The 25916-nt window shown below is 36.7% G+C and overlaps 1 protein-coding gene across 3 annotated transcripts in view; it reads left to right on the forward strand.

Annotated features, from left to right (window-relative positions):
• cacnb2a (calcium channel, voltage-dependent, beta 2a) overlaps positions 1 to 25916 on the forward strand; it is a 46572-nt gene that overhangs the window by 1796 nt on the left and 18860 nt on the right. For 2 of the 3 annotated variants that reach the window (XM_067399974.1, XM_067399973.1), the window contains exons 2-6: positions 9513 to 9632; positions 19833 to 19955; positions 21600 to 21736; positions 22025 to 22101; positions 24562 to 24695. In XM_067399974.1, the coding sequence (XP_067256075.1) occupies positions 9513 to 9632; positions 19833 to 19955; positions 21600 to 21736; positions 22025 to 22101; positions 24562 to 24695 (591 nt within the window). Of the gene's footprint in view, positions 1 to 9512; positions 9633 to 15736; positions 15868 to 19832; positions 19956 to 21599; positions 21737 to 22024; positions 22102 to 24561; positions 24696 to 25916 lie in introns of those variants that run through there. The other variant, XM_067399976.1, reaches the window with a different exon arrangement.

A 25916-nucleotide genomic window follows, 5' to 3' on the forward strand; every position in this document is an offset into this window, starting at 1 on the left:
GAAAAATTGGTTGTCCTTTTGCTTGTGTGTGTGTGTGTGTGTGTGTGCGCGCGCACGTGCGTGTGTGGATGAGTGCGTGTGTGTGTACTTGTGTGTCGATCTGTGTGTGTGTGTGTGTGTGTGTGTTTGAGAGAGAGAGAGAGAGCGTGTGTGTGTGTGTGTGTGTGTGCCGATCTGTTTGTTTGTTTGTTTGTGTGTGTGTGTGTGTGTGTGTGTGTGTGCGCGCGTGGGTGGGTGGGTGTGTGTGTGCGTTTGTGTGCACATGTGTGTTTGAGAGTGTTTTAAATGCAATTACTTGGGTTTTGTTTAACTATGAAACATGAAATGTGGAGTTATCTGCTTTTGCCAAAAAAACGACTGTTGGAGTTATCTGCTTTTGCTAAAAAACAAACTTTTAATATATATATAAAACATACTTTCAATGAATTTTATTTTTTTAATTTACCTGTATTTTTTAGAGTTATCATTTCTTAATCAAAACAGCCCAACTGCAGTTTGATTGTTATTACTTGAAATGCACAATAAAAAAAACATGATTTGTGAGAATTCATAAAAATGGAGTTATCTGTTTTTGCAAATAAACTCTTCATTTGTATTCTTTCATGCTATAGAGTTGTACAAATCAGGGTACTTACTAACTTCTTAGTAACCTCGCACAATCTGTCTTCTATATAGAGGGTATGCACGTGACGTCACCGTCGACCCTTACGACTGCGGTCACGGCCACTGAATGGCAAGGGGCTCACACACCGGACGCGAAGCTCAGCGCCTCGCCACGTCTTTAAAATTCGAACGCATTGTTATGAGTGTACGAACACCGGCGGCGACATTCGGCACTTGTCCACGGCGCTGAGCTTCGTGTCCGGTGTGTGAGCCCCTTGAGCAGCTGCATTGGTTTTCAGCGTGAATGTCGCGAAAAACACACAAAACACATCCAAAACGGGAAAGAGCTTTGTGATTGACTGTACAAATAGCTTTGTACAAAAAGCAACAGGGGAAAAAAGCAAATGGATCAGTGCAATTCTCAGAAATTTAACCGCAATTCTTGAGGTAAAATCATACCGTATATATTGTATTGTTAGTTTGACAACCAATCAATTAATTATTTTCCATCTTATATTCTGCACAATTGGGTGTTTTTCAATAAACAACACTGACAAAAACTATACAATAAAACTATATATGTTTTAGGGCTGGACAATATGACGCTATAACATTAATAAAAGTGATTACGCAGATTTAACCTATATTGTATAAAATATTCACAGGCAGATTTGCTTTGTATTTCCCCGCTGTCGAAATCAGGCACATATAAATGCCAGGAAACACGACCTGACTGGCTGCATGTAAATATCCATGGATTAGGTTTATTTTACAAGTTGTAAGGAACACATTCAATTCCAACCTTTAGTGTAATTCGTTAGTTTTACTGCCATTTTCGCAGCTTCCCCTGTTAAATCCAGTCACGCAGCAGGTTCTTTTGCCACTCAGTCCAGCTGAGGGAGCGCGCTTTTGGCGGGAAAGTGACGTCGATGCATACCCTCTATAGGCCTCCATTGTCACTGTAGCTTGCATGCGTTTCGGTCTGTTCTGTTTATGCAGTTTTTCTTTGACTACCTTGTGAATTGACGCCCCCAGGGCACGGTTGCCACCTTGTGGATAAACTAATTACTGCAAAAAAATATTTAAATGGGCATGTGCAACTGTTGCGTACAAAGTAGTGCGGTTACAAAAATCCAGTGGTGCGCACACAGTACGCATCGCGTGTACTTTTCTGATGAAGAAATTTGCGTCACACACACTGTACATTGATCCTCGCATACGCGTAAAAAGTGAAGTATACTTTGGACTAAGGACAAAATGCGCTTCTACCTGCATTTATGCCACACTGCAAAATTGTACATACAACTCACTAGTTTCCAGCTGAAATGGCAGTAAAACTCCAACTTTTATTCCTTTTCACACAAATTAGGGCAGATAATCGATTAATAAAAACTTATTTTCACGTGTTTCCTTGTGCAATATTATGTTGACCTCAAAACACTTTTATCATATGCATGATTTGTAAACTAATACAATTTGATGGTTGGATCAAATAATCAACTACAGCTTTTCTCTCGGTAGCTCACCTGGTACAGCATTGCGGATGCTTTGCATAGAACAAGCAAGATAAAATGGCGTAGTTGCTTCAGCAAATGTTTTTGATAACAGTATTGGTTAGGTTAGTGTAGGGTTTAGTGTAGGTGGTATGTTATTTTCAAACATGGGTAGAGCATTAACCTTAGCGCCACTGGCTGGACATTTCCGTTATGAACTTCTGCCATACGTACAACAACCGACTTAAATTGTTGATGCATTCATCAAGATTCATCTGTTTCTGGGGATATTGAATGTGCTTTTAGTGCCACTACTTAGACAATTCACTTTGAAAGTGTCACAAAATGTGCAGGAAGCAAAGTAATATTAGAAATGAGCCTGGGTTGTTGTAATATGCTGTAGAATCTGAGATCAAGAGACGATTCAGACCAGTAGTTTAAATATCAAGGAGACAATTCAGTCTCTCTGTCACCACAAGAATTTTTTTGTAAATTGCAGATCATTTATGTCAAGTCTGATGATGCATTTTGTTATTATCTTGTTTAAAATAAAATCAACTTGGTCACAGGGTAATATTTTGGTTTGGATGCAGTGTTGTTCATAGTGATAAATTGTGCTGTTTTGAAATCTTGTTTGGATTTTTAGACTTTGTGTAAATCAGCCCTTGACTTTGACAAGGTCAGACAAAACAGAGTCAGTGCAAGGCAGTTGGCTTAAATTTTATAGACTGATAAGCCTATAGATATGTAACCCCTCAGGTCCTACTCGCCTCTTTGTGTGTGCCTCGAACCCGGCAACCAGGGTCTCCGGCGTGGGAGGCAGGTACACTAACAAGGAGGCTAAAGGCCGCAGCCTTTAACATCAGTCGCTAGTGTGCCTATTGAGACTAGGGGAGTGAGGTTTACCTGCACAGCTCTTACTAGCTGACCTCTGTTATACTCACCCCCTAAACCTTACTCCTTTCCGGGTCATGGCACCAATGCAACCCCTCTCTGTGCGGACCTCGAACCCGGGTCTCTGGCATAGAAAGGGCAGGCGCACTAACAGGGAAGCTAAAGACCGCAACCTTTAGCATCAGCCACTAGCGCACCTCTTGAGACAAGGGGAGTGAGATATATCTGCACAGCTCTTACTAGCTGATCTCCATTACACTCACCCCCCGAACCTCACTCCCATCCGGGTCACTGCACCAATATAGCCCTGCCCTCTCAACCCCTCTCTGTGCGGACTTCGAACCCAGGTCTCCGGCGTGGGAGGCAGGCGTACTAACAGGGAGGCTAAAGGCCGCAGCCTTTAGCATCAGTTGTTAGCGCACCTCTTGAGACAAGGGGAGTGAGGTTTATCTGCACAGCTCTTACTAGCTGACCTCTGTTTAGCCGAGTTCAGACTGCACGATTTTAGCCCCGATTTTGGTTCGCCGACAGGTTTTGAGAAATCGCAGACAAATGCCCGAAATCACAGGCAAATTGGTGCTCGTTCACGCGAATGACAATCACGCAGTGTGAATGAGCAAAGACGCGACCTGAGAGAATCCTCGATGAGTCGTCGATACCCGTGAGATATTTGGCATGCTAAATATCTGGACCTGTCGGCAATTCAAAATCCTGCTGTGTGAAAAGTATTCTGACTGAAAATTACATTGGCGATGACCGACAGCCAATGAGAGAACATGATACAGAGCAGCGGGGAGTTCGGGGAGGAGTTATAGACCCCTCTCACTGCAGAACACACAATCCTTGTTCCTCACGTCTCCCCAACCATTTCCTCCTACATATTCTTCTTTTCTTTTTCTTGTTTTCGCTGCAAATCAGCACACAGGCAATTCATATTGCAAGCTTCTTGTGGGCTACCATTTTTAATAATAATCCCAGTCTCACGTGAGAACTCCGGTCTTGCACACGTGATATCGCGTCGTTTCCTTGTCACATCTCGCGTATGTTTGGTTGTGAAACGTAGTTTGCGTGCCAGACAGAGTTGTTGGCGATTCTTCCTATTGTAAAGTCATGCAGTGTGAAACCTTCTGTCGCCGATCCATCGTGCAGTATGAACACAGCAGCGACTGAATGCTGGCCAAGATAGTCATGCAGTGTAAAAAGAACAGTGACCCGACTACTTTGAAAATCGGCTTTAGACTCACCCCCCTAAACCTCACTCCCATCCGGGTCACGGCACCAATGTAACCCTTCACACCCGGGTCTCTGGCGTGTGAGGCGGGTGCACAAACAAGGAGGCTAAAGACAGCAGCCTCTGACAAATATTGAAAAATAAAAATAATATTAATAGCAAGTGTCAGTTGTGCAAGTTTATACCTCTTCCAATTAATGCAATAAATAACTTCTGTTCAATCTTACAATCCTGTGTTTATGTGTTGTTTACAGTGCATAAATGTTTAAGAGTTCCTGGGAAACCATTCAAATCATTTTAAAAAGTGGACTTATTACAAAAATAATATATTTAAAAAGAATACACTTAAAGGGTTAGTTCACCCAAAAATGAAAATTCTGTCATTAATTACTCACCCTCATGTCGTTCCACACCTGTAAGACCTTTGTTCATCTTCGGAACACAAATTTTGATAAAATTTTGATAAATTTTGCCTCCATTGACAGCAAGATAATTAACACTTTAAAATGCCCAGAAAGCTACTAAAGACATATTTAAAACAGTTCATGTGACTACAGTGGTTCAACCTTAATGTTACGAAGCGACGAGAATACTTTTTGTGAGACAAAAAACGAAATAACTACTTCATTTTAACAATATCTAGTGATGGGCAATTTCAAAACACTGCTTCATGAAGCTTTAAGAAAATTTTGTTTCAAATCAGTGGTTCGGAGCTTGTATCAAACTGCCAAAGTAATGTGAGTTCAGTAAACGAGGCTTCTTTACATCATAACTGTTTCGAAACATTTCAAAATTTCAATGGTTCACATTTTGGCAGAATACTTTTAAAACAAAAATAATGTCTTAATTCAACGATATCTTCTCTATACCTGTCAGTCTCCTTCAGTTTTTAAAAATAAATCTTTTAAGATTAAAAGTACACTACAAGTGAACATTCAATACAATTAAGCACACTTCGATTTAACAAGGGCACACGCACATTTTGCAGAAACAGCACACATGCTCCCGCACACACACAAGTAAACGTGCAGCGGGATTAATCACAGAAGACGACACACAGATGGAGAGACTCTGAAGACCAACGCAGAGGCAGAGAGCGAGGAGGATGGGGAGGGTGGGAGAGGGCTGAGTGGAAGCAAAACAGAGGACGTATCAGAGAGACAGGAAGACTAGAGCTTACAGAAGGCTGGATGCCTGATGTTTAACTGAGGAACATGCAGAAGGCGGGAAGGACAGCGTATAAAAGAAAAACTGACAGCTAGAGGTGCAAATCACTGCAGCAAACGTGCTTGCATCTTTAGCGTCGGAGTGCTGGGCTCTGGGGAGCGGGGAAGGGCTCTTCATAGAGGAGCATGACAGCCTGTCTCGGTGGTGTTGCTGCAGCGGGATGGACCGAGTCTCATTCGTTCTAGAAGGAAATACATAGGCCGTTGCAGCTCTTATCATCCACTATGCGCAGGGATCGAGAGCAAGCACATGGAATTGCGTGCCATCGTCAACAACACAGCAGAACTCTTCGTCCCCACAGCGACAGCACATCTAGCATTGATAACATTAGCCAGGGCAACAGCAGAGATATTAGGTAGCGTAGGTTAAATTGTAGTTTTAGTCAAAGCTACAGGAAAAACAGTTTAGCTAAACAACAGCAGTAGTGCATTTGTTGCATGCATTTTCTCAAACAAGGACCTTCTGATCTGATTTATTTTTTTTCTTTTAACTTAATGATAATTTCATTTTTTGACAGCAGCAGTTTGCATATACTTTGGTAGATGATGGGCGGTATATAGTTATTGCTAGAGTTTATTGAAGTTTGTTGTTAGTATGGTGAGGAGAGCAAATGCTCTAACCGGATTGGCTGATGAAGGCCTCCTGGATACGTCTGCTGAAACGAGCAACAGGAAACCGAGTCAAGAACAACATTGGCGTAAGAAGCTATAAATCTTAATCTTCAGTGTGTGTTTGCGTGAGTTGTGCATTTGAAAATTGACAGTGAAAGGATATGCTAGTATATTGAGTATCTTGTGATTATTCTCTTTATGTTCTTGAATGATGACTATAACACCCACATTTCACTTTTGACCTTGCTTGACATTAGTTGACCATGATTCCATGTTAACATAGTGTTTCTTCAAGGTTTAATTTCTAAACATTTCCTTGTATCTCTCTCTAGCCTAGTGCACAAAAAGGTAGAAATATTACATACAGAGATGCACAGATTTTAATGCATTTATGTGTTGTTGTTATTATTACTACCCTTATGAAAAAGAAGTGTGCTTAATTGTATTGATTGTGCGCACGTAGTGTTCAACTGTACTTGCAGATAATATAATATTATTAATATAAAAGGCAACTTAAATGTACTTAGAGTACACTTTCATTATCGTTTCTTAAGTACACTTTTAAAAAAAGTGCACTTTGTAATAATGCCAAATTAACCCCCGGTTTCACAGACAAGATTTAATGGGATAGTTCACCCAAAAATAAAAATTATCCCATGATTTACTCACCCTCAAGCCATCCTAGGTGTAATATATGACTATCTTCTTTCAGACGAACACAATCTGAGATATATTTAAAAATATCCACCCATCCATCATAAATACAATCCATATGGCTCCAAGGGGTTTATAAAGGCCTTCTGAAGTGAAGCGATTTTTGTAAAAAAATTACGCAATGTATGATGCAGGATGTAGGAGTAGCGTAATCTTAGACGCCTTGTGGTTCAAACGAATAGGGCTGTGCAACAAACTGAAGCTCCTCTTATATCAAATTCCTCTGACATTTCTCTTTAAAATTTCTCATTTTAGACTTCTAATTCGTGAGCGGTGTTTTGTTTGGCTCTATCCTCTGTGCTTCCATGTTCGTCATTACATTTGAGTCAGAAGTTACTCTTCTTTTTTTGAGTGAACTATCCCTTTAAGCCTAATCCCAGTTTAAAATGCATGTTTGAGCTGTTTTAACTGAAAGCAACTTGCACTGACATATTTTAAAATATGTCAGTGCAATTGTTTTATCTCAAGATGCACACCAGTAATATTTTTTTCTAGGGCACGTTTATAGAAGCTAAATGTCCTAATTGAATTAAGGCCTAATCCTGGGTTAATCTAAGCCCTGTCTGTGAAACCAGGCCTAAAAGTTTTACTTTAAAGTACATTTTAAATCATTGTTTTAAAAATATTAATCTTTTGACGTGCTTTAAAGATGTTTAAAAGAAGAACTTATTTTGAGAAGTAATTATGAAATTACATATAAAGATAAAGGGTTAGTTCACCCAAAAATGAAAATAATGTAATTTATTACTCACCCTCATGCCGTTCCACACCCGTAAGACCTTCGTTAATCTTCGGAACACAAATTAAGATATTTTGATTGAAATCCGATGGCTCCGTGAGGCCTCCATATAAGAAGCAATGACACTTCCTCTCTCTAGATCCATAAAGGTACTAAAAACATATTTAAATCAGTTCATGTGAGTACAGTGGTTCAATATAAATATTATAAAGCGACGAGAATATTTTTGGAGCGCCAAAAAAAACAAAATAACAACTTATTTAGTGATGGCCGATTTCAAAACACTGCTTCAGGAAGCTTCGGAGCACAAATGAATCAGTGTATCGAATCTGCTGTTCAGAGCGCCAAAGTCGCATGATTTCAGCCGTTTGCAGTTTGACATTCGATCTTAATCATGATTCGACACACTTATTCATTTGTGCTCCAATGCTTCATGAAGCAGTGTTTTGAAATCGGCCACTGCATTTAAAATATATTTTAACTATAATACACTTGCGTTTACTTGCAATTAACATTCTGTAATGTGTCCGAAGCACTCAGTTCACAATTAAAAACTTCTTTAAAAGTACTCTTTTTAAAAATACAAAGTTCTGTCAAGAAACTCTAGATGGCGCAGGCTGAAAGGTCATTAACTGCTTGCAATCACATCATTCTCTATAGGGGACAGCTGATTGGTTCCTGCTATATCAATAGCCAATGAGCTTGCTGCTCAACCTTCAAATACTTGGTCAGTATTTGCTGTAGCAGTTGCAGCATGCTTTCAGAAACCCTCCACCTTCCCCAGCTCCACCTGTATAGATCTGCTATGGGTAATTCATGTACACTTTTGTACAGCAGCAGCATGTCTTACTTGCTCACAGCAGTGTGTCATGTATGTATTGACAGTATAAAGTCCCGTATAGCAATAACCAACAGCAGCAGCAGCGGAGCAGATCTATTCCACCAAGACCAAACATCTATCTATCTATCTATCTATCTATCTATCTATCTATCTATCTATCTATCTATCTATCTATCTATCTATCTATCTATCTATCTATCTATCTATCTATCTATCTATCTATCTATCTATCTATCTATCTATCTATCTTTCTTTCTTTCTGTACAATTAGCCATGGCCAAGCACATAAAAATTTGCTCAGTAAGATTTTGTTTACTTTTAACTGGCTCTTTCTCATCTCAAATGGTCAGTGGTTTTAGACTTTATACTGACACATATCGCCCTGGATGCATGAAGTTTGATTAACTGCTGCTGAAGCTGTTTGTTTATGTTTTGTTTTGTTTCAATGGTAACCAAAACTGTTTGGTTACCAACATTCTTCAAAATGTTGGGAATCATCCTAATGGCTTACTTATACACTGCAAAAAATGCTGTTCTTACTTAGAATTTTTGTCTTGTTTTTAGTCAAAATATCTTAAAGTTCAAAATTATTTTCTTGTTTTCAGGAAAAATAAATCAAAATTGAGTACTTTTTTCCTTAAAACAAGCAAAATAATCTGCCAATGGGGTAAGCAAAATAATCTTAGTCCAAACTGAAAACAAGATTATATATCTTATTCTTGGTTTGAAATAAGATTATTTTGCTTACCCCATTGGCAGATTATTTTGCTTGTTTTAAGGAAAGACTTACTTAGTTTTGACTTATTTTTCCTGAAAACAAGAAAATAATTTTTACTTGTCAAGAAAATGCGTCTTGATTTAAGAACTTTAAGATATTTTGACTAGAAACAAGACAAAAAATCTAAGTAAGAACAGCATTTTTTGCAGTGTATGTATTTGCATATTTAGCTGGAGTAGGAGAAACTATTCTACTAACAAAAACAATACACCTCACCTTTACGTATGGGGTCTTTATTTGTAAAATGAGTAAATGTCATGGTGGTAAAATCATGGAAGACAATCAAATTGTCAAAGTAACTGTGTGAGCCCATTAAAACAATATTTATGAAGAAAATGCACTATATAAATACACAAAGAAATCCCTCTGCTCTTGTTGTAGGGTTCTGCGGACTCATACACTAGTCGGCCATCGGACTCGGATGTGTCTCTGGAGGAAGATAAAGAGACCTTACGCAGAGAAGCTGAGAGACAGGCTCAGGCTCAGCTCGAAAAGGCCAAGGTTTTGCTGCATGTTTTACTAACTTACTATGACTGAATGTCTGATTAAAGGATTAGTTCACTTAAAAAAAAAAATGAAAATTTCCCCAAGCTTTACTCAACCTCAAGCCATTCTAGGTGTAAATGACGGAGAAATATTAATTTATATCTTGAATGGGACCAATGAGTATGAAGTTCAAGAAAGTGCATCCATCCATCATAAATGTACTCCACACGGCTCCGGGGGGTTAATAGAGTCCTTCTGAAGCAAAGCGATGCATTTGTGTAAGAAAAATAACAAGTTATAAATTAAAATATCTAGCCTCCACTAAACCGGCTTCCGTATTCAACGTATGAAGAAAGCGAAAGCGTAAGACCTCTCGTAGTTCAAAACATTTACACTACGTCCTACACCTTCTGTATTCAACTTGTGAAAAAAGCAAAACTGACACAACATCAGTTATCAGTAACACAAATTAAGATATTTTAGTTGAAATTCAATGGCTCCGTGAGGCCTCCATAGGGAGCAATGACACTTCCTCTCTCAAGATCCATAAAGGTACTAAAAACATATTTAAATCAGTTCATGTGAGTACATGTGAACATCAGTTATGCTTTCTTCGTAAGTTGAATACGGAAGGTGGTCTGGCGGAAGCTGGATATTGTACGTTTATGATGGATGGATGCACTTTTTTCAGCTCATACTCGTTGGTCCCGTTCACTGCCACTATAAAGCTTAGATGCGTCAGGAAATGTATTAATATAACTCAGATTGTGTTCATCAGAAAGAAGAGGGTCAAATACACATAGGATGGCTTGAGGGTGAGTAAAGCTTGGGGTAATTTTCATTTCAAAGTGAACTAATCCTTTAACTGGCAAGGGGTTTGAAAAGGGTTTGTTGAATGTCTGTTTTTCTGCCTAATCATGAGCCTATCTGTCTGTGGCTATATTCAGAATATCATACTATTGCCATATTACTGAATCTATGTCTTAAGTAGTAATGGTTTTGAAATTATTGGCATCAGCCTGCGACCGATCATTATTATATTAAGATTGTGTCTCAGGAACCAGTTTGACCAACTAGCAGTTAGACTTACTTTTCGGATTTAAATTAGACCAATCTACCTTTTTATGTAACTGACTTTAAAAAATTAGATGATAACTTTTAATATTAGTCTAAGCAACCATATGCAATATTTATTTCTGTTTGGCCATTAGTTTTGGAAGCAGCTTTTATTTTGACAATGCTGAGAACGCAGCGCTTAAGTGTAGATGTCAAGATAAATTGTCATACTCATGTCATATGTCAGTGTGCACTGTATGTATAATTTGCATTAGCAGGTCTTTGCTTGAGAAAATATGATTTCCAGTGCTCACAAACTTACCAGATTACTCTGTGCACTGTTGTTTAAAGTGTATGTATACTTACTTTTAAAGGTGCCCTAGAATTAAAAATTTAATTTATCTTGGCATAGTTGAATAACAAGAGTTCAGTACATGGAAATGACATACAGTGAGTCTCAAACTCCATTGTTTCCTCCTTCTTATATAAATCTCATTTGTTTAAAAGACCTCCAACGAACAGGCGAATCTCAACATAACACTGACTGTTACGTAACAGTCGGGATCATTAATATGTACGCCCCCAATATTTGCATATGCCAGCACATGTTCAAGCATTAGACAAGGGCAGGACGTCTGGATGTGCACAGCTGAATCACCAGACTAGATAAGCAAGCAAGGACAACAGCGAAAAATGGCAGATGGAGCAATAATAACTGACATGATCCATGATAACATGATATTTTTAGTGATATTTGTAAATTGTCTTTCTAAATGTTTTGTTAGCATGTTGCTAATGTACTGTTAAATGTGGTTAAAGTTACCATCGTTTCTTACTGTATTCACAGAGACAAGACTGTCGTTATTTTCATTTTTTAAACACTTGCAGTCTGTATAATTCATAAACACAACTTCATTCTTATATAAATTTCTCCAACAGTGTGTAATGTTAGCTTTAGCCACGTAGCACTATCAAACTCATTCAGAATCAAATGTAAACATCCAATAATTACCATACTTGCACGATTAGACATGTTGCATGACGAACACTTTGTAAAGATCCATTTTGAGGGTTATATTAGCTGTGTGAACTTTGTTTATGCACTGTTTAAGGCAAGCGCAAGCTCCGTGGGCGGGGAGCGTGAGCATTTTAAGGGGCCGCAGCCTAAATTGGCTCATATTTAATGATGCCCCAAAATAGGCAGTTAAAAAAATTAATACAAAAAAATTCTATAGGGTATTTTGAGCTGAAACTTGACAGACACATTCAGGGGACACCTTAGACTTATATTATATATTTTAAAAAGATGCTCTACGGCACCTTTAATACATGTTTTTAACTATTTATTTATTTGTAAAAAGTACTATAATTACAGAATCAAGCAGTTGCTAAAACATAAATCTGTTTATTTTTCAGATTTTTTATCAAGTTCAAATAATATTTTTCATATTGATTCATTTTACAAAAAAACGTTAGGGTTTGTCTACTCTGGACATTGAGTGCCATCTTCTTCTAAAGCTTAATTTGTAGCTGGGATCATTTTTAGACAGAACTTTCTCTGTGGAAAATCAAAGCAGCTATTTGAAGGCAGTGAAATCTCACTACATTAGTCTTTCCGATCTATTTTTATTCTTTTATAGTCTATTTAATCTTTTTTTTTGTCACTCTCTTTACCACCTCTAGGGAAGATAGATATTTTTAGTGCTTGGCATCAATCAGATGTTATAATTTATTTATTGAATGCTCACATTAATATTGAAAATAAAGCTAGATGGCAGTAAAATATTCAGACAAGTAAAATTCTTCACTGACCGTGTTTCTTGAAATATCTGCATCTGTTCTCTCACACGCATAGTCAAACACTTTAAACCACCTTTGAATGTACCTTAAAGCAATAGTTCACCCAAAATTGAAAAAAATGTCCTATATGGAACACAAAATGAGTTGATTTTGTGCTTTATCATAAAAAGAAATGCTCCAAAAAGAACAAAACAGCACAATATATTCCAAGACTTCTGAAGCCATTCTCCAAAAATTCATTTGGAGGAATAAAAACTAAAAACATAGGCATAATACACAGTAGGACTATAGAGCAATAAAATTAATGTGGACAGCATAGCTCAGTTGTTTTTCTTGGAAATCTACAGTACCAGCCAAACGTTTTGAATAATTAAGATTTAGAATTGATTCCTGAAGGAACATGTGACACTGAAGACTGGTGTAATGATGCTGAAAATTCAGCTTTGACACCATAGATTAATTACATTTTAAAATGTAATCAAATAGAAAACAATTATTATTATAATTATATCACAATATTACAGTTATTATTATATATATATATATATATGCATAAATATACATGCAGCCTTGTTTAATCTCACTTTGTTATCTTGCTAAATCAGAATGTTTTCTGAAATTCTGGAGATACAATTGAAGATATTGTTCTAAAGAGACAAAGAAACAAGTCTCCATTTTCTCTCCATTTATTCTCATTGGAGACTGTATAGCTGAACGGGCATGTGCATGCAAGGTTACAATCACTATGTTTGATCAATACTGCATGTATAATGGAAAATTGCGTTACATAAGAGGCAGACAGTGGCTATGAAAACAAAACAGGGATTTAAAAATGAACTGCAATCTATAAAAAATAACACAAAATATAATTTAAAGCTCCTATAAAAATATTACATTGCCTGTCACCTTTATTTAATAATTAAAATTCAGATGCAAAAAGATGCAGAAGAAAGGAAAGATAAAAAGAGCATTGTCTTGACAGATCATGGAGACTCATGAAGTGCATGTGACCAACCCTCCATCCCCACTTCCATTAAAGGACACAGTGTCCTCTGTTTGTCATACCCATAATTCATTGTGTGTGCAATGCAGACCGTCTTGTGGATGTTAATTACATTGAGTCCATATTGATTTTGCCCACTAGTACATGCTCCTTTTTCATTTTAAAAACATTGAAAAAATGTGCAAATAATAATTTCCTCTTATAGAACACAAAATTAGAATTTTTAAAGAATAATCTGGCAGTTTTGGTTGTTTTGTAACAGCAACCCCCATCTTGGAAAAACTTAATTCAGTAAGATTTTGGCTGTTGCATGTGCTGTGAAGTTTCAAATTGGAAACGCCTCCACCCATCTAGAAAACAAATAAACAGTCATTAAAGTGTAAGTGAATTCTCCACTAGGAGGGACATGACCTAGTCCATTTGTAGGTGTCAGCATGTGGCAAAGAAATTTTAAGCTTTGACAGGGAATTCACTTTGAGACATACCAAGAACCTTTTTGCAAAAATCAGTGCAGGCATTTCTCATCTTTGGCCTGCACCATGTTTTTTAAATCATTGAATGTAACTTTTCAGGACCTGCATTTGCCAAGCCATGATACAGAGACATTAATTTAGTTTGAGCAGAAGAAGGGCAAACAAGTCGCTCATTAAATTTCCACAGTCCATCTGAGCTCTGTTGTGCACCTAATTTTGTCCATTGCTCTACTTCATCAGCATCATTAACTTCATATAGTGCAAAAATGTCTTTGACACAATCCTCCACCTCCTGTGGAGAAAGAGACATTACACTGACAGTTCTTTCTGTTTGTTTTGCTGCCCCCCTGGCAGCGGCATCTGCAGCTTTGTTTCCCTTGGGTTCAGGCGAGATGTCCTTTGAGTGTCCTGTTATTTTAAAAACAGCTCATTCTGCAGGGAGAGCACATGACTTAATGAGTTTAATGAGAGAGAGTGAGGTAGTCCAGTAAAAATCCTCTGCGTTTCCACACATTAGGTAGTGGCTCAGTGTCCAGAAGGCTCTTGGTGACATGTTCAATTAGTTGTAGACAGTTATGCACATTTCACTCACCTGGGAGCAGTGAGGCAGGATTGAAAGCATTATCAGTGTCAATTTGTATCTCCACATTGTTGCTCAAAAGAGTGGCTTCCCACTTGGCCTGTCTCTGATTAGAGATTGAGCCTAGGTGTGTTTATTAACAGCTTCAGTACTTCCATCTTTTGGTGGCCTACAACTTCCTGCCCACTCTGCACAGTCACAAATCAACAAGCAAGGATGCTGTCCTGCCATTGAGGCAGGAATTAGGGTTGAGGAATATTCTCCCATCTCATATGACATTCTGCCTGGAAATTTATGACCCAGGGTTGCTGAATTATGCTTATTACCCATACCCACCTTAGTCTATAGATGTAATGGCTTGCTGGCATTAGCATGTCTTAAAGCTGGAGTCGGATGTCCACCAAAGTGTTTTTTTTCAGTGGATAGCGTACTTTTCCAATTGGGAGTGCCATGTTTTTTAAACAGCAGGAGCATAATGAGGTGCTGAGCACCTATTCCATGCTGAAGTGCTGAATGCTCTGCGTTGTTTAACAGTCACCTCGAGTTGAAGAATGTTCAACTTTGGGTAAAACGCAGCGCTCATCACTGTCACGTTGTACCCAGCTGTCCAATCACAGTGGAGGAGGGGCGGGACAAACACTGCAAAAATTGCTGTTCTTACTTAGTATTTTTGTCTTGTTTTCAGTCCTAATATCTAAAAAATCTTAGATCAAGAACCATTTTCTTGAAAAGTAAAAAATATTTTCTTGTTTTTAGGAATAATAAGTCAAAATTAAGTGAGATTTTTTCTTAAAGCAAGCAAAATAATCTGCCAGTGGGGTAAGTAAAATAATCTTAATCCAAACTGAAAACAAGATTATATAGTTTATTTTTGGTTTGATATAAGATTATTTTACTTACCCCACTGGCAGATTATTTTGTTTGTTTTTAAGGAAAAACTCACTTAATTTTGACTGAATTTTCTGAAAACAAGAAAATAATTTTTACTTTTTTTACTTTACTTTTTCAAGAAAATGCTTCTTGATTTAAAGGTGCCCACGAACATTTTTTTACAAGATGTAATATAAGTCTAAGGTGTCTGCTGAATGTGTCTGTGAAGTTTCAGCTCAAAATACCCCATAGATTTTTTTTTTATAAATTTTTTTAACTGCCTATTTTGGGGCACCATTAACTATGCATGATTTCACTCGACGCCGCCCCTTTAAGACGCGAGCTTCCTGTCACACGAGCTGTCAACTATATTACAACGCATTTACAAAGTTCACACAGCTAATATAACCCTCAAATGGATCTTTACAAGATGTTCGTCATGCATGCTGCATGCATGCTTCGAATTATGTGAGTAAAGTATTTATTTTGATGTTAAAAGTTTAATTCTGAGTGAATCTGAGGCTGGGCTCCGTGGCTAACGGCTAATCCTACACTGTTGGAGAGATTTATAAAGAATGAAGTTGTGTTTATACATTATACAGACTGCAAGTGTTTAAAAAATGAAAATAACGACAGTCTTGTCTCCGTGAATACAGTAAGAAACGATGGTAACTTTAACCGCATTTAACAGTACATTATCAACATGCTAACGAAACATTTAGAAAGACAATTTACAAATATCACTAAAAATATCATGATATCATGGATCATGTCAGTTATTATTGCTCCATCTGCCATTTTTCGCTGTTGTTCTTGCTTACCTAGTCTGATGATTCAGCTGTGTGCAGATCCAGACGTTAACTGGCTGCCCTTGTGTAATGCCTTTGATAATTGTTGGGAACGTGGGCTGGCATATGCAAATATTGGGGTGTACACCCCGACTGTTACGTAACTGTTAAGATTCGCCTGTTCTTCGGAGGTCGTTTAAACAAATGAGATTTATATAAGGAGGAGGAAACAATGGAGTTTGAGACTCACTGTATGTCTTTTCCATGTACTGAACTCTTGTTATTTAACTATGCCAGGGTAAATTCAATTTTTGAGTCAAGGGCACTTTAAGAACTTTAAGATATTTTGACTATAAACAAAACAAAGACTCTAAATAAGAACAGCAGTTTTCGCAGTGAATACAACACCGACCAACCACCACATTCTGCTTGTACAATGTCAACAGATGACAACAACAAGCATATGGAACAAAATAATTTAAAGGGGCGCTGTAATGCTGTTTCATGCATTCTGACTTACTTACGCTGTTAAAGAGTTGCATTCTCATGCTAAACATGGCCAAAGTTTCAAAACACGAGTTGGACGTATGACAGAGTATTTCTGTGCCAAAAATACTACTTCCGGTTGTGGACATGTTTCGCCAAATTTTTTTGGAGTATGGCCCTTTATCATATAATAAAGGGCAGAATTCCTTATATAGGCACTTCTCCCTGATAAGCGTGCACACACACACCACCCAGAGCAAGAGCAAGAGCACACCCATCAGCGTGCTTGGTTCAGGATACGGAAGCCAAGAGATTTTTCAACAATGGCTGTGTCCAAATTCAGGGGCTGCACCCTTTGAAGGCTGCATACATCATCGAGGCAGTCTCATTTAAGAAAAATAATTGCTAGATTGCAAAGTAAAAAAGAAATTACAGTATTTTACACCTCACAATGAATATCAGTCAATTTTATTACGGTTACTTTTCTTAAATATGACATCCTTGATGACTTATGCAGCCTTCAAATGCGACCTCCGGAGGAGGCAGCCTCCGAAATGAGACGCAGCTCTTGTCAACAAAGGAGTGTGTTTTTGGTTGTGAGGAAAAGATGACCTTTTTCAGCTTCCCAAAGTACCCAGCATTAAGGTACAATGGATGGAGTTTGTTTTTCCGGGGAAGCAACAGAGTTGTGCACGTATGTTTGTTTGTTCCCGCAATTTCGGTGATGAATGATTTGTAAAGTCCCAGTTCGGCGCTGGATTTGCAGATCGCGGGTGGTGAGTAAAGCTGCATCAGGTGTTTTGTGCGCAAGTGCATAAAATGTAAACAACACAAACATTTTTATTCCATTTTTATTTATGATGATGTCACAGCTAGCAGATGATCTCTACACAAAAGCTGTGTGCGCTCGTGACTCTTTAGCTCCGCCCACAGCACTGACGGCAGGCACACCTCCAGGAGCTCATTTTTTTTTCGGAAAGACTCTGTACAGCATATCTATCTTTTATAAATATGATAAAACCAAAGACTTTTCGGAGATATGAAGGATGCAGTGTTACTCTACACTCTACAAAATGCTGGGTTAAAAACAACCCAAGTTGGGTTGAAAATGGACAAACCCAATGGGGTTGTTTTAACCCAGTGGTTGGGTTAAATGTTTGCCCAACGTGCTGGGTAGTTTTATTTAACTCAACTGTTGTATGAAAATTATTGTATTGCTTGCTTAAAATCACCCCAAAATATGCTGGAAATTAACATTTATTAATATGTTTAATAAATGAGCATTTATTATTAAGATAATGAATAATAAACAATAAACATTTATTAAATTGCTTATTAATAAATGTACACCTTTTGATTATTATTGTTGCCTCTAGTAATTATGTGTCTGATTTTTTATTTCTCACCTATTTTGGATTAATTTTAAGCCAGCCATATAGTCATTTTTAATCAGTAGTTGGGTTAAATAAAACTACCCAAACATTTAACCCAACCACTGGGTTAAAACAACCCAATTGCTGGGTTTGTCCATTTTCAACCCAACTTGGGTTGTTTTTAACCAAACATTTTTTAGAGTGTATATGTACTCAAGATTAACATGAGATTGGCAGAAACTGTGTTTGATATCCCCTCTTTAAGAGCCAGAGCAAATAATTTACATTCTATCAACATTTTTATATAGACTAAAGGGTTCCTGATGGTTTCACACTTAATTATTCACCTTAATTCTCAATTAGTTTGCAGTTAACATGTCTTTTCTTCTCCACCACCTATTTTTGTCTGACCCTGCTTACCCGATGACAGTTTTGCTGTCCAATGGTCATGCTTTAACTTTGCAATTTCTAGTATTGCATTAGAAACTTATTTTGGCTCATTTTATCTGTAAAAGAAAACCTACCTAGTAATTATGCACATCTGAATATAAGGCGTTTTTCACTTCAAGCCTTCATGAACAATTATATATCACGTATAAATGATTAAATACAAAATTAATAGTAGTTTTTAAGATTGATGTAGTTTGGAATTGGTAAAATGTGCTTGGAAAAAAAAAAGATCAGATAATCAACTTACCTAATAATTCTGCACACAGTGTAGAAACAGTAAAGAAAGAACTTATCTGTGAAACAAGATACTAGAAACACTTCCGCAGATATCCGTATCTATATCAAGCAAAGCTTCTCAACTGAAAAAAACGATGTGCTGCCAGAATGCTCTCAAGCGCCCACAGCTACTTGTTTTCAGCAGAGCGCCTAGTGATTTCAGCTGGCTAAAAACACTTTGGTGGACACACGGACCGGCCTAATACTCACAAATGCGTGTTGTCCATTTAATTAGTTCTGGCCCTGGCTTTCCTCCTTTCAAGGCCTCTGTAAGCAGTTTAGATAATTCAGTGTATTCTGGAACATACTGGCTGCAGTAATTCAGAAGTCCCATTACTTGCCTTAGACCAGTAATAGTGTTTGGTTTTGGAAGTTTGACAATAGGTTACTTCGGGTTGTGCTAGATGAGCTTTTTCACATTCTTTCAAAAACAGTTTCTACAGTAGTTAAATGAACTTCATTGAGCGAGCAATCAAAATGTCATCCACATATTCCAGGTACCCGTCAGAACCGTCAGATTCAGTGGTTTTCTTACAACTTTGACAGTTTTTCGACATGGTCAGTTCTGCCACAGATTTTACACTTTGAAGGCTGGTTGCCGCAGAAAGGGGATTTATGATCACCCTGATAACAAAATATCTCATCTGGAGGATTTGTTTCGCTTCGTTCATTGTGAACATGTAAATGGCTCCAACTTAGTGCAGTGAGTCCCAATTGGGAATGTGGACCGAGCCAATGATAAGCAGTTCTCCGTATTCTTTTGATTGCCCACTAGTGGCAGATTCAATCACAATGGCAGAATTGTAGACTTCATTAGCATTGTTTGCAGCACAATAATTTTCGTATGCCAAGTGGTAATGTGCTACATATTCTAAGGGGTTTTCATTGGCCCTTTACTTAATTTGGGTCACGCATGTCCAGGGAAATGCATTTTTCAAAATGACTTCTTTTGTGTTACACAGTTTTGGAATAGCATGAGAGTTGTTGTAATGTTCCAATCTTTCTGTTCTATCACACATTAATATTTTATACTTTATTCACTCTTTGTCCTTCTACACAGACTAAACCAGTGGCATTTGCTGTACGTACTAATGTTGGCTACAGTGCCTCCCTTGAAGATGATGTCCCTGTGCCTGGAATGGGAATCTCATTTGAGGCTAAAGATTTCCTTCATGTTAAAGAAGTATGTATATACACATACACACATATTCATATTCACAGAAAATATAGAATTATTACGGTTGAGTTAAAATCAGTTATATCCATATCACAACAAACACAAAGCACAATACTCAAAATACATCATGTATCACAGATTTGTTTACTCACACTCTTACTCTTAACAGACACACATATAAAACAAGGCCTTGTAACACAGTTAATCAGCAAATAGTGAAATACCCAAAATAAGTTTATATATATATATATATATATATATATATATATATATATATATATATATATATATATATACAATATTTATACAACAGTTCTTTCTGGTTCTCGAATCTGATTGGCTAAGAGTCGTGAGATATTCTAGTGATAACAACACTCCTACCTTTTCACCATATGTATCACTCCGCTAGAAGCGACTGTCATGGCGGCCGAGCAAATTCACTATATTTTTACAAATACTACACTTGTTGTACCACACTTGTTGTACCACGAACTGTAGTTTTAAGAGTTTTTTAGGTGAGAATGTAGATGTTTAGACCTGAAATATGTGACTCATATTTAATCACAGCGCCTAATTTACAGTTTGTTTAGACATTTTCGGAGATGCGAGCTCCAGGCCGTCAGCGGCCGTTCAGTGCTCGTGTACCCGCCGAGAACAGCTTCATCTTGGCTAGTGCAGTGGGATTTTCCACTGGCTCTTATAGTGGTTAAACGTGAGATATAACTTTGGGCTATGTTAAATTTAATAATTTAATATTAAAGCTATATTTAACTTACTGCACTGTTTTTGTATGTTTGACTGAATTGTACAATTGTGTTTTTTTTCCTGTTGCCATTTATAATGGCTATTGTTGTTCATTTAAATATTGTTGTTCAATAAATATTTAATATAAATAAAATGTTGTATTTGGTATTGAGAAAGGGTCCATTAGTGCGTAATATGTTTAAGTGAACGTTACATTAACACGCTATTAGATGGCGGCAAACTTTACGGGTGAGTCAGTCAGTTGTAAGAGACTTTTAAATTGAAAGGATTGTAAACAAAGGACATTGTTTTAGCACTGTTATGGAAAATACTGTAAAAAAGGACAAATACAAAGATCGCTTTCCTCAGCGGACATTCAAACAGATTTTTATAATAGATATAATATTATGAACCTGAAGAATGAATGTTATATTAGACAGGAAATATTCACACATGCGATCTCTCTCTCTCTCAATAATACTGTTGAAAATACAATGAGTTTCAATGGAGGGACTCAACATTACTTTGTTACTACTGTAGTTCTGAAGTGACTTTTTAGAATTAGTAACTGTCAAATTGAGATTGTAATCCTTGGTGGAAGGAAGTAGTGCTGCACAAAAGAGGGTTTTAAAGACACTTCATTGTTATTTCTTATTTATTTACACACTTGTGCCATCGAACTGTTGTATAAACACAATATCACACTCATAGCCGTGTGATATGGCTGAATATCAGTTGATAAACACCCATATCGCACAGCTACTCGTGTGATATTGCTCATATATACACACACACTCTATTTTATATATTTAAGATTGTTTATGGCCTTTAAATTTTGAATTAGACATGTTTACTTTGTAAAGTTCTGTGAGAATGGTATTGTATACTTTGTGTGTTTAATGACAGAAATTTAATAACGACTGGTGGATTGGTCGCCTGGTGAAAGAAGGGTGTGATATCGGATTCATCCCAAGTCCAGTGAAGCTTGAAAGTACTCGCATCCACCTGGAGCAACGTGCAAAACAAGGAAAATTTTACTCAAGGTATCTGTTCCACAAATGCACAACATAATACAGAAAATAATGCTTTGATATACAAAACTAGACTTTGACTGAGTTTCTCAAAGTCATTCCTTGTGAAAAAGAAATGCAGTTTATTGAATGTTTTATTAAAAATATATATTTTTAAAAATAAAAAATGAACTTGCAGATAATATATTAATGAAAAAAGGCCACTTAAGCAGAGCACTCTTAAATACATAAAAGAAAATCTATACTCCTTATTTCTTTCTTTTTTTATTAAGGATTGTATGTTGTTCTTTTCCTTCACAGTAAATCAGGAGCAAACTCTTCATCTAGTTTAGGAGACATGGTTTCAAACTTGAGTAAATCAACCCCTCCCTCCTCAGGTAAGTTATCAAAATTGGATGTTACTTTAAAAGTCAGTGTTATTTTCAACAATATTTTAAACAAAATTTGTATGTTTTGATGTACTTGGTATATTATATATGTCACACATCATATTATATTTTAGTTTTCAACACATCCTCTGCCCTAGTCAAAAAATTCTAGATGAAAGTAAACCAGATACACTCAATTTTCTATTATAGCATGGAACTATGCTATGTTTAATGTGCAAGAACTGTTTAACGTGCAAAGACTGAAATCAACAAAAGGGAGGCTCTCTGAGTCTGTTAACACTAACAATACTGGGTACTGTGGGGAGTCAAAATTTGAGAAAAGAATGGAGGAAGAAAGTGCTGGAAATGCAGTGGCAGTCACTATTACAACAAAAGATTTGAAAAGGTAAGTTGCCGTGTCAGCTTCTGAAGTTCAGCCTAGTAAACTGGGATGAAGAAATGTCCTCAGATGATGAGAAAACACTGTTTGATTTGAGATACCCATATTGAGTGTGTGGAGCCAGATGTGTGAGGAAAGCAAGCGGTTTATTTGATACTCTAGCATTTTGATTGGAGTATGGAATTCCTCCCCCTGAAGTTTTGTTTGTTTGAAGGGATACTCCATCCAGAAATAAAAATTCTGTGATCATTTACTCACTCTCATGTCACTTCAACACGAGCGTTCTTCTGTTGAACATAAAAGATGTTTTGAGAAAGGTTTATATATATATATATATATATATATATATATATATATATATATATATATATATATATATATATATATATATATATAAATCATGCAATGGGCTTCAACATTCTTCAAAATGTCTTATTTTGTGGTCCACAGAAGATAGACATGTATATAGGTTTAGAACCACATGAGGTAAGTAAATGATAAGTAACATTTATTAAATGAATTTTTGGGCGGACTATCCCTTTAATAAGTCCATTGTGTGTAATGCTGGAATCCTGTAAGACAATTCTTCTGTAAGATCCTTTAGGATTGATTCCAGATTATGATTGAAATTCCAAACATTCCAGAATTTTTTGAGCAAACTGAAACAACTGTTGTTCTACAGTTTTGACAAAGTGTACTTAACTGTATGTGTGCTTGCAGTTTAACTGTATTTAAAGATAATATAATATTAATGGAATAAAAGACCACTTAAGTGCACTTAAGAAACAGCCATGAAAATGTACTTTCTTTAAGTGCACTTAAGTGGTCTTTATTCCATTAAGTGTGTTAAGAAACAGCCATGAAAATGTACTTTCTTTAAGACCACTTAAGTGCACTTTGATGGCTGTTTCTTAACACACTTAAGTACACTTTTAAAAAGTCCAAATTGTAATGTCAAATGGAATGATTAAGTTTTAATAATCTTATGTTGTGCTCTAAAGAACTACACTTATTTTGATGTTGACTAACATAATAAAGTACATGTTCTTGATTATAATTTTAACTGTAGTGAGTTATTTGATCTAAATTTAATATATTTTAATGTACTAAATTGTATCTTTACAAATGCATAAATACTAATTACACAACAAACAAGTTTCAATAGAAATGACATTAAAGTATATTTTAGTTTACCATAAGTGCCTGTCAGTACATTCTTCAGTACAGTTTAACCATATTTCAAAGACAATAGTATTATGTAATTATTAAATCACACATAAAAATGTACTTAAGTCCTACTTGCGTAAAAGGGTCAAAAATGAACTTCAGCAAATTGCATTCAATATGAATTTAAACAAATATATGTTCACTTTAATTGCAATTAATACTCTGTTAAGTGTTCATAAATATTACATTTAGTTTGCACTTAAGCATATTCTTTTAAAGTATAGTCAAACCAAAAATTATTCAGACACTAGATTTTTTTTTTTTTACTAGTGTATGCAGGACACTATAGTTTATTTATGTATGCAAAATAAAGTAAACTGTGACATATTATACAGAATAATTTTTCATACAGTGGACTACCAGTAAAATTGATAAATTTGGAACCAAAATTCTTTCAGACGCTTTGACCTGACCATGTTTTGCTAAAGTGTCATCTGACATAATTAAGATTATTTTTTTCTGACACAGTTTAACTCTGAGATCTTAGCATATTTTATTACCATTTTTTTTAAAGTATAGTGAATAAACTGCAATAATGAATGAAATGTTCAAGGTGTCTGAATACATTTTGGTTTGACTGTATATTATTTCCATGATAAGTACTCTTTTAAAAAAAAAGCATGTGTACTTTTTCACAAGGGTCTGTTTTTAATGAAATGCAGTATGCTTCGTTCATTGCATATTTTGTGTGCATTGTTATATTTTGTTGCGTTATAAATCATTGTTTTAAAATGAATGTACATTTACAAGTGTCAATCTTATGGTCTGTATGAATTCCCCCTTGTGTTTTGCTGAAGCTCATATGTACGTGTGTGCATTTATATATATATATGTGTGTGTAGCTGTGGACATAGACGCTGCAGGGTTAGATCCAGAGGAGAGTGACCCTCCTCCCCATCAGCGTTCTCCCAAAGCCAGCCCAAACACAGTAATATCCCCTTTAGCCCGCGAGAAACGAATGCCTTTCTTTAAGAAGGTAAAGCATGCCGATGGACGCTCCCTCGTTCTGCATCTGTCTGTCACCTCCTGCACAGCAGCATCATGCAGAGCCTGTTATGTTTGTCATCGTCTCAACGTTCATGCCAGCTTATTCCACTCACTCTTTCCTTTCTCTCTCCCTGTCTTTTCTTTGTTCCTCTGTATCCCAATCTTTCACACTCCCTTGGTCTTTTCTTTTTGTCTGTTTCCCTTCCTTCTTTCCTCAGCTATGCAGAGGCATAAGTCGGTAAGTTAGGCCTCACAGAGAGCCTTGCAGTGGATTCCTGAGGCCTGCAGAGGGTCATTCCTGTTATGCAGTACCTATGCTTGTGCTGTAGTTTATTAATTATAGCTTAGTGTTTTTTACACAATGTTTAGAAAATTAACAGGATGCCTAAGAGGACAGAAATAAAAAAACATTGCTCAGATTTGCGAAATGTTGCGAATTGCGAAATTTCACAGTCAATCCAGTCATTGCAATAGAACTCCATGTTTTTGGGAGTTTTATGAAAAAGTTCCCCACACAGTTTACACTCGTATTCAAGTTGGTCACACAAATTCACTGCGCTGACCAACAAAAAGCTGCTTGGGTTGAATGTGACTTCCGTGTGAGCTGTGCTTCATACATTGCTAAACTATTGACAATAGACAATGGACTTTTTTTGCCTGTGAAATTTAGTAGATTGCGCCTTAAAGGCTTAGTTCACCCAAAAATGAAAATAATGTCATTTATTATTACTCACCCTCCGTGAGGCCTTCATAGCCAGCAATGACATTTCCTCTCTCAAGATCCATTAATGTACTAAAAACATATTTAAATCAGTTCATGTGAGTACAGTGGTTCAATATTAATATTATAAAGCGACGAGAATATTTTTGGTGTGCCAAAAAAACAAAATAACTACTTATATAGTGATGGCCGGAGCATAATGAATCAGCGTGTCGAATCAGCGGTTCGGAGCGCCAAAGTCACGTGATTTCAGCAGTTTGGCTGTTTGACACGCGATCCGAATCATGATTCGACACAAAAGATTCATAACGCTCCGAAGCTTCCTGAAGCAGTGTTTTGAAATCGGCCATCACTATATAAGTCGTTATTTTGTTTTTTTGGCGCACCAAAAATATTCTTGTCGCTTTATAATATTAATATTGAACCACTGTACTCACATGAACTGATTTAAATATGTTTTTAGTACATTAATGGATCTTGAGAGAGGAA

The sequence above is a fragment of the Chanodichthys erythropterus genome, chromosome 11, assembly GCF_024489055.1.
Source record: "Chanodichthys erythropterus isolate Z2021 chromosome 11, ASM2448905v1, whole genome shotgun sequence".
NCBI lineage: Eukaryota > Metazoa > Chordata > Actinopteri > Cypriniformes > Xenocyprididae > Chanodichthys > Chanodichthys erythropterus.